Source organism: Oncorhynchus kisutch, linkage group LG6 (genome assembly GCF_002021735.2).
Source record: "Oncorhynchus kisutch isolate 150728-3 linkage group LG6, Okis_V2, whole genome shotgun sequence".
Taxonomy (NCBI): domain Eukaryota; kingdom Metazoa; phylum Chordata; class Actinopteri; order Salmoniformes; family Salmonidae; genus Oncorhynchus; species Oncorhynchus kisutch.
This window is the reverse complement of record NC_034179.2, coordinates 80785582-80793697: the sequence shown is the minus strand read 5'-3', so window position 1 is coordinate 80793697 and position 8116 is coordinate 80785582. Positions and strand designations below refer to the sequence as shown.

At 40.0% G+C, this 8116-nt stretch overlaps 1 protein-coding gene across 2 annotated transcripts; it reads right to left on the bottom strand.

The window, feature by feature from the left end:
• Positions 1-1193: 1193 nt before the first annotated feature.
• On the bottom strand, positions 1194-7984 carry LOC116374485 (uncharacterized protein CG5098-like). Of its 2 annotated transcripts, none has more exons than XM_031827842.1 (6): positions 7581-7984; positions 4916-6961; positions 4477-4570; positions 4335-4384; positions 3996-4067; positions 1194-2464 (listed from the first exon to the last, which is right to left on the bottom strand). In XM_031827842.1, exons 2-5 carry the CDS (start codon positions 6956-6958, stop codon positions 4026-4028), a joined length of 2229 nt encoding a protein of 742 aa, XP_031683702.1. In that variant the 5' UTR covers positions 6959-6961; positions 7581-7984; the 3' UTR covers positions 1194-2464; positions 3996-4025. The 2 variants fall into 2 exon arrangements, with proteins under 2 accessions (XP_031683702.1, XP_031683703.1); XM_031827843.1 differs by having other exon boundaries at positions 7858-7978.
• Between the last annotated feature and the right edge of the window lie 132 nt (positions 7985-8116).

Here is an 8116-nt window from a genome sequence, read left to right as displayed (position 1 = left end):
CTCATGGCTTGGTTTTTGCTCTGACATGCACTGTCAACTGTGGGACTTTTTATAGACAGGTGTGTACCTTTCCAAATCATGTCCAATTAATTGAATTTACCACAGGTGGACTCCAATCAAGTTGTAGAAACATCTCAATGATGATCAATGGAAACAGGATGCACCTGACCCAAATTTTGAGTCTTAAAGCAAAGGGTCTGAATACTTATGTAAATAAGGTATTTCTGATTTTTTTTATACATTTGCTTTGTCACTATGGGGTATTGTGTGTAGATTGCTAAGGATTTCTTTCAAATCCATTTAGAATAAGGCCGTAACAAAATGTGTAAAAAGTCAAGGTCTGAACATTTTCTGAAGGCACTGTGTGTTAGTGTGGGTTTTCAGTGAATTTATGTAAATCACAAAGTTCATCGGTACTTCTTGCAGTGCAGGAGCATTCTCAGCAACAAAAGTGCTAAAATTAAGATCCTACATCTGTATGCTAAGATATCAAACTGTTAGCATATGGAGCTGCCATTCCAAATGGCTGTCCATGTGTAAACCCTTGTAATGAAAGGCAGCTAAATATAGTCTCATCTTCCATGGGGAGGAAACACAACAGCTGTTTGAATATTCTCTGTGAAATTGGCTGCTTAAAATGCAGAGGTTTGCTCAGTTAAACCCTCTTCCTGGAGACAAAGCCACAGCTCTCTCACACAGGAATGGGATGCCAGTCTATTTTAGCAGGTGGGAACACGGTTATATTCTAGGTTCAACAAGGTGAGATATGCTCTGTGTGCACCACCCACCAGGTCAGGACGACACCCAGTTTAAAGTGAGGCAGACACGCGCAGTAAAACATTGAGAGCAGATTATTCCTGATAACAGAGGTAGAGGAATAGATGAATAGGTCACAGAAGGCGTCTGAACAGTTTGCAGAATAATTATTCGTACAAGGAGAGGGTGAATGGTTCAAAATGACCATAGCAGTCTAGAATAGGGCAGTTATCTACAATTACTGTACTTACATAAAGAAAACATAAACAGCACGGATACATCCAGACTTCCCTTTGTTGTATGCAACACAAGTTCAACATATGTTCAAGCATTTTTATATAGAAAATCTTAACCTAACCTGTCCCACTGAATCACGGATACATCTAATAAAAGAGATTAATTATGATAAAAATGATCACATCTTAAAACAGTTGACGTACACAGGAATGTCAGCTTTTATTCAAACAGGTGACAAAAAGGCAACAGTTGCAAGCTGTTACAGACAATTAATTCCATGTGTTAGCCATCTCTTCCTCACACATATGCAAGACTGGAACACCCATACATTTCCTTAATGGACTGCATTAACAGAACCCAGTATAAAATGATAATCTCTGGAGCCAATGATATCAGGTCAAATTCAAAATCACTTCACACTGGGCACAGACATCAATGCAACGTCTATTCCACAGTGGTTCAACGTAATTTTATTGAAATGACGTGGAAACAACGTTGATTCAACCAGTGTGTGCCCAGTGGGTTGAACCTTTGCAAACTTTGTGCAACATTGTACCCTTTCCTCATTGAGCAGCACTACCACCATGTCAGCTGAACACTACATAAATAAATATGCACAACATGATTAAATCATAAATAGAAAATAAATATGCCTTTATGACTGAATTTAGATAGGCAGCCCAATTCTGATATTTCTTTTAACTAAAATGGTCTTTTGACCAATCAGATCTGAAATAGATCTGATGCGAAAAGATCTGAAGTGATTGGTCAAAAGACCAATTAGCGGGAAAAAAAATCAGAATTGGGCTGCAGATCCATCACTTCCTCTGTTGCCTTTTAGTTCCGAATGATTACTAAAGCATACCACCAGGATAATCTGAGATGCAAAAATCCTTATAGTAACATACAGAAATCTGAATTTCAAAGTAGCAATCTTGCAAAACAAGTCATATTATCAGGGGAGTGACTGGTTGGCCTTTCAATCACTGTTAATTAGGATGAATACTGAACTCAACTATTGTCCTCTCAAGGTTCCTATTAAATAAAGGTTCCTATCAAATAAGGAAACTATAGCAAGTCTGTCACACATTGTGAACACAAACACATGTCAATCGTCATTTCAGTATTAAAAGGTAAAAAGACCAAACATAGATATAAAACTTCAACAAAATAAAAAAGAGGACCAACAGTGATATTTTGGTCTTTCAACAAAGCAAACAGCACAACAAACCTGGCAACACAACTCTCAAGCTTCCACAGTGGAGACGGGCCAAAAAGACTACGGCCATATGCAGGAAGACACACAATAAGAACATTTGGCTTCATTGGTACAATCAATTCAGAATCATTAATAATACTAAAGTAACATGGACTCAATGTAAACATTCAAGAGATAAAAGAAAACATGAATAGAATGTTGCAGTTCTTCCACAGCCTCTTATCTGGGGTGAAGGAGAGTATCTATCCGATGCTGTCAGGGAAACACAAGGGAACAGTGACACTGTTATAGAATTGGACAAAAATAATCAGTTACTCAAGTTTACAGTACACTTATATAGTAGCTAGGGTCACACACTGAGATAGACATGGGTGTGAAAGTACATATTTTATGCACCACATTCACTCATTTATCTCTTGTGAAGCCCGAGATAAAAAAAATATTTTTTTCCCACCTTAAGTGTTTGAGCTGTGATAAAACATACACAGACAGAACAAGTAAAAAATACAGTATAAAAATAATAATAAGTAAAAATATAATCTGGCAGTGGAGAGAAACATTTTACATTTTGAAGCAAATTTCCAGCAATTCTACACATTTTGCTGTGAAGTTTAAACAAAACGTTGCTTTATAAAGAACATTTTCTTCTGCAATTGTATACATGTTGCAATGGAGCTGGGAGAAAATGTGGCAGATCTTAAGTACATTTCCTGCAATTCTACACAATTTGACAGATTAGTTGTAACGGATTTCCTCCTCTTCGTCTGAGGAGGAGTAAGGATCGGACCAAAGCGCAGCGTGGTAAGTGTTCATGATGATTTTTAATTCAAACTCAGAACACTAAACAGAAAATAACAACGTGAATTTACAAAACCGAAACAGTACCGTGTGGCCAAAACACTCACATGGAAACAAACACCCATAAACCAAAAGTGAAACCCAGGCTACCTAAGTATGATTCTCAATAAGAGACAACAATTGACAGCTGCCTCTGATTGAGAACCATACTAGGCCGAACTCAAAAACCAACATAGAAAAACAAACATAGACCCCAACTCACACCCTAACCATACTAAAACAAAGACAAAAACAAAGGAACTAAGGTCCGGACGTGACATTAGTGCTGTATTCCAATGCTCAAACATTATAACAAAATAAATGGGGCCTGGTTGTCTAGCTCAAAGATTATAGGCTATTATTTACAAATATATAGGTGCAATATATTTTCTACATATTTTCTATTTGGTTTTAATAATTTAAATTCACACAAAGCATTTTTCTATCCCAAAAATGTATCATTAAAAAAATGATGTTTTTTGGTAAAAATGCAATGGACAAAAAATGTAATCCCACGACCCACCTGGACCCTGCCACAGCCCACAAGTGGGTCCTGACCCAGTTTGGGAACAACGTGCTCCAGAGGATCATTAGCACAAACTTGTTTGAGTTTGATGTCACTTTGAACAATAGTGAAATCTTACCCTAAGTCCTGTTTTAAACATACTGTGGGTAAAGATGCTCAACTTATTTGTGGAGAAAACAATCAAATCAACACAGTCTTAGGGAAGCCTAGCTGTCCCAAACACTAAAACAGGCTCTAACACGATGCACAATCACAGATCTCTCACAGTCTGACTGATGAGCATCAATGACTAAATTACCGTCCTATTTATAAATAAAGCCGGAGCTCTTCCAAAGGACACACATCTATAGTTAGTACATTTTAAACCGTCTGGTCTCACATGATGAATGTAACATGTCAAGGGCATAGAAAATCACATACCTTCCATGGTGTCCAATTCCTTCTCTCCTGTCATCTGTTGTCTGGCATGTTCACACCTCTGAATGATTTATTCTGGAAAGGACAAGAGTGCAAAATTTCAGAAACACTGCGCTAATAGCCTAGAAATTAATGATCTTTAGGCAACCCTATATTTTAAGGGTCCATAATAAACCATTTATACGGCATTTACAAACAGTTTGCTCACCATTTATTAATCATTACACCTACATTTGTAAATGTTAGTAAGATAGCTATTCACAAATGTACATATATTTCCTTAAACATCCTGTGTTTTGTTATTTTACCCGGTACTGCTGGAATGACAACTGCTACATCTACCTTGTGCTTTGGACATCTCATGGAGAAGTTTTCCTCGTTAAGCACACAGCCTGCAAAGATATATAGAAAATAAAACATTTAGTCAACACAATGTTTCTTCATTGACATAATTGTACATAGGCAGAGCAGGACAGCTTCCCACCTGACTGAGCTGCACAGCAGTAGTGGTACTTATTGGGGCACCCTTTCTGGAAGCAGCCCATGGTTGCACCTGCTGCGTGGCATGTTGAACACACCTGGAAAAGAAAGGAAATGTAAAAAAGCATATTTGCATAAAGCTGTATTTGAGAGGCCAAGGAAACAGTGAAGGAGTAAGGCACTGTGTGTTACCTAGTCACAAGCATAATGGTCCTCTGTCTATCTGAGCTGCTTCAGTTTGACCTTGTTTACATATTTTGATAAAGTGAGGCAGACCGAACCTACATTTCAGGAATGTTAGGAAGACACCAATGCATTTTGATTTAGCATACACAGCAATATGATCATATTTTCAGTTATGTTCTCATCTATGTTGCACTCGAGATATGCAAGCACAAATGCACATTATCTCAAACAAAGAGGTATCGTTGAATTTGACTCACTGTTTCTTGGGCGAACCGAACAGCCTCCTCCAAGCCGTAGAGCTTTCCTTTAACCAAGAAAACACCCGTGGACCATATGCCACAGTCCTCGTGGATCCAGCATTCATTGGTGTTGTGGGGCACCATAGGCAGACTGTGGCCGTCCATCATGCAGCCATTTGTTCGGAGCTTTTTGGCTGAAGGCAATGTGGAGCTTTCACTATCACTGACTGTGATGCAGCAGTCATCAACTACAGCCTCTACTCTAGGCACATTGCTCAGTTCATGTAACCCATTCTCCCCTACCTGACCACATAGGCCTATCTTACAATCTACAGACAGTTCACTGTCCTTGTATTCTTCCCTCTGGGCCTGCTGTTTGCCTTGTTCCTCCAAAGCAGGTTCAGTTGGATAGTAAGGTCCGTGTAGGTCCCCTAGGCCCACAGCATTAGCAGACCCACCACACAGGCAGCACACCATTAGGGGCTGACACTTACTCTTTGAGCTGAGGCGACCCAGACGATAACAAGACGTCTTAGGAACGACACCAGACAAAGACCCAGTTGGTTGTTGTTGCTGTCCTTTGTTCCGCCTCACATCCTTCTCCTCCTGCTGATCGTTGATCACTGTACAAGCAGAGTACTCCCTCTGCTCCATGTGCACAAAAGGGCAAAAGTCCTCTGATTTACTGGCCCTTTTGTCCTGTTTGTAGTTTGCATATTTCAGCTTGATTTCTGCCTCTTCGTGGGAGAACATGGAGGATGAGCCGGCTTGTTTGTGTTTCTCCCTCCTCCGTTTTGTTTTACTTGCTGCTGCTTTTCTACTACTTGAGGCCTGCTTTGCTGGGCTTCTCTGGTGGGTTTTCTGCTTGGTTCCTGACCTTTTGCTCCTGGGTGAAGAGGGCTTTGTCCACTCCTGTTGGATGTCTTCCACATGTGTGGCCTTGGTCCTTGACTCTGTAGCAGGTGATAATCCTCTCTGTGGCCTTCTAAAGGAACGTAGGCTCTCAGAGGGGTCCTGTCGAACTGTCCGACGGTCCACATCAGAGTCATCAGATTCTACTACACACCTGTACAGGTAGACAGTTGGCTGTAACCAAGACTCATCCTCTGAACTAGATGACTTCTCTTTTGAGTCCATTGTGTCGCCAGAATGTTCCTTGGGTAATATTCTACTTGAGTTTTTGGTATGTAATTTTGAATGATGGCGAGTGATATTGTTGGTGAGTTTCTGAGCGCTGACCCCAAGCTGTATTGTTCTAGGATTTGGAGAAAGGCTTTTTTTTACAACATTACTAGCTTCACCTGTCAGCCTTTTCTCATTTTGAACATCAACAGGTAAACTGCGAATCTTTTTCTTTTCATTGGTGATGGGAACTTCAATGACATCACTATCATCACTTGAGATATCCACAGGAGACCTGACATATTTCCCATAAACAGCGGCTAATTCCGACAGGTTAAGAACAGGTTTTGCATTCACTGACATCTCCTCTGTGCTTTCAGATGAATCCTCTGAATATGTATTGTCAGGACTGTGGGAACTCAGTGTCTGGGGCAGTAGAAAACAACCTTTAGCTTCACCCAAAGAGACAGCGCCAGGGGATGGAGAATCCACTAAGGGACTAACAGATCCCCTGTCTAAATAGTCCTGAGGTGAGGGTGCTTCCTTAGAACTGGAAACAAGCAAAATGGAATCAGAGTCACTCTGGCTCTCGTCTCCCTCAATACTTTCAGAAATGGGGCTCTCTGCATTTAGGCTTTCTGTAGGGTGTGGCTCGTACAACCCTGAGTCCCGTAAGCTTCTGTCCATACCATTATGTAAAAGGGGGGAGCGAACACAAGTCCTAGTCCCGTAGGAAAGTCTGACACCTGTGTCTGTTAGTGTTTTCTCAGAGAGGAGCTGCATGCAGGGCATGGACACATGGTCATCAGTGATGCTGTGCCAGCTGGGCTTCTTCATCAGGTCCAGAACCTCTGTGGTCCTGGGATTCAGATGACTCTTCCCACATCTCTTTGAGAGATCCAAAGCCATAGGATGAGGGTCTTGAGACGACAGCTCCATAACCTTAAGCCAGATACAGTCACAAAGATGGTTAAGCCCATAGGTTATTCAGCAGACAAACTTTAAACCTAGCCTATATAGACAGAATTTCAAAAGCAGCTTTTCTACACAATAGATGTAGGATTTTAATTTGAGGCAGTTTGCTACAGCAGGAACATAATCATGAAGCAACAGGAAATGTGAATTATTAGCTATGTGGATTATAATTAATGAACATGTTTTGTAGGGATTTATCCATTTTTGATTAGGGCAAATCATGTACGACATTTTAAAGCTAAATTACAAACTTTAGAAGCCTTTTAAAACCTTGAATACACTTTTAAGTTTGTATTTCCTGCCGTGCAGGAAAATTCTCATCAACAAGAGTGATCAAGTTAAGATCCTACATCTGTACTATTAATGCATCACTATAACAACAATTTATCGTTAAACCAAGCATTAATATTATTATTGATGACTATCAATTTGTAACTCGTGACAGCAAATTCAGTCTACAAAATGTAAGGTCGCATTGCGTGATACCATTTCGAGATAGAATCCATTTCTGAAATATTATCTCTTTCTAACGTCGTTACTAGAGAAAAATGGGAGCTGCCCGTTCAACATAGTACCGGTTACCTACCCTTCGTCGTTCCTTGCTGCAGGTGAGTGCACTGATGACGGTAGCTGGCTAGTGGCTAGCTAGCTACTTGCATCCAGGCCTTTGTAAACAGTGTGTAAACAAAGCCGCAATATAACCACAGCTAACGTTAGCCAGCGACTGTGTTGACAACCCGACTTTAGCTAGCTAGCTGGAGTTAGCTCGCTATTCATCCATAATAACATGCGTTATAACAAACATGTTGCCGAGGACCCACTTATTGGAAAATAGTTGTAAATAAACGAACTATTTTACCTACCTTATTAAAATTAATAAAGTAAGCTGAAGGGGTGCTCCCTTTCCAAAAAGAGCATATCGTAGTTTACTTGCATTGGTAAAGAACTCAGCTGGCAGCTGGTGGTAAACGGGCAATGCATTATGGGAGAGGAGAGTTTTGTCAGTTTCATTTGATGTGAACCTAAACAAATATTTTATTAATAATGATACATTTCTGCATTTCCATTCATGATAAAGATGTTATTTTTTTGTTGTAAAATAAAGATATAATATAGTTATAT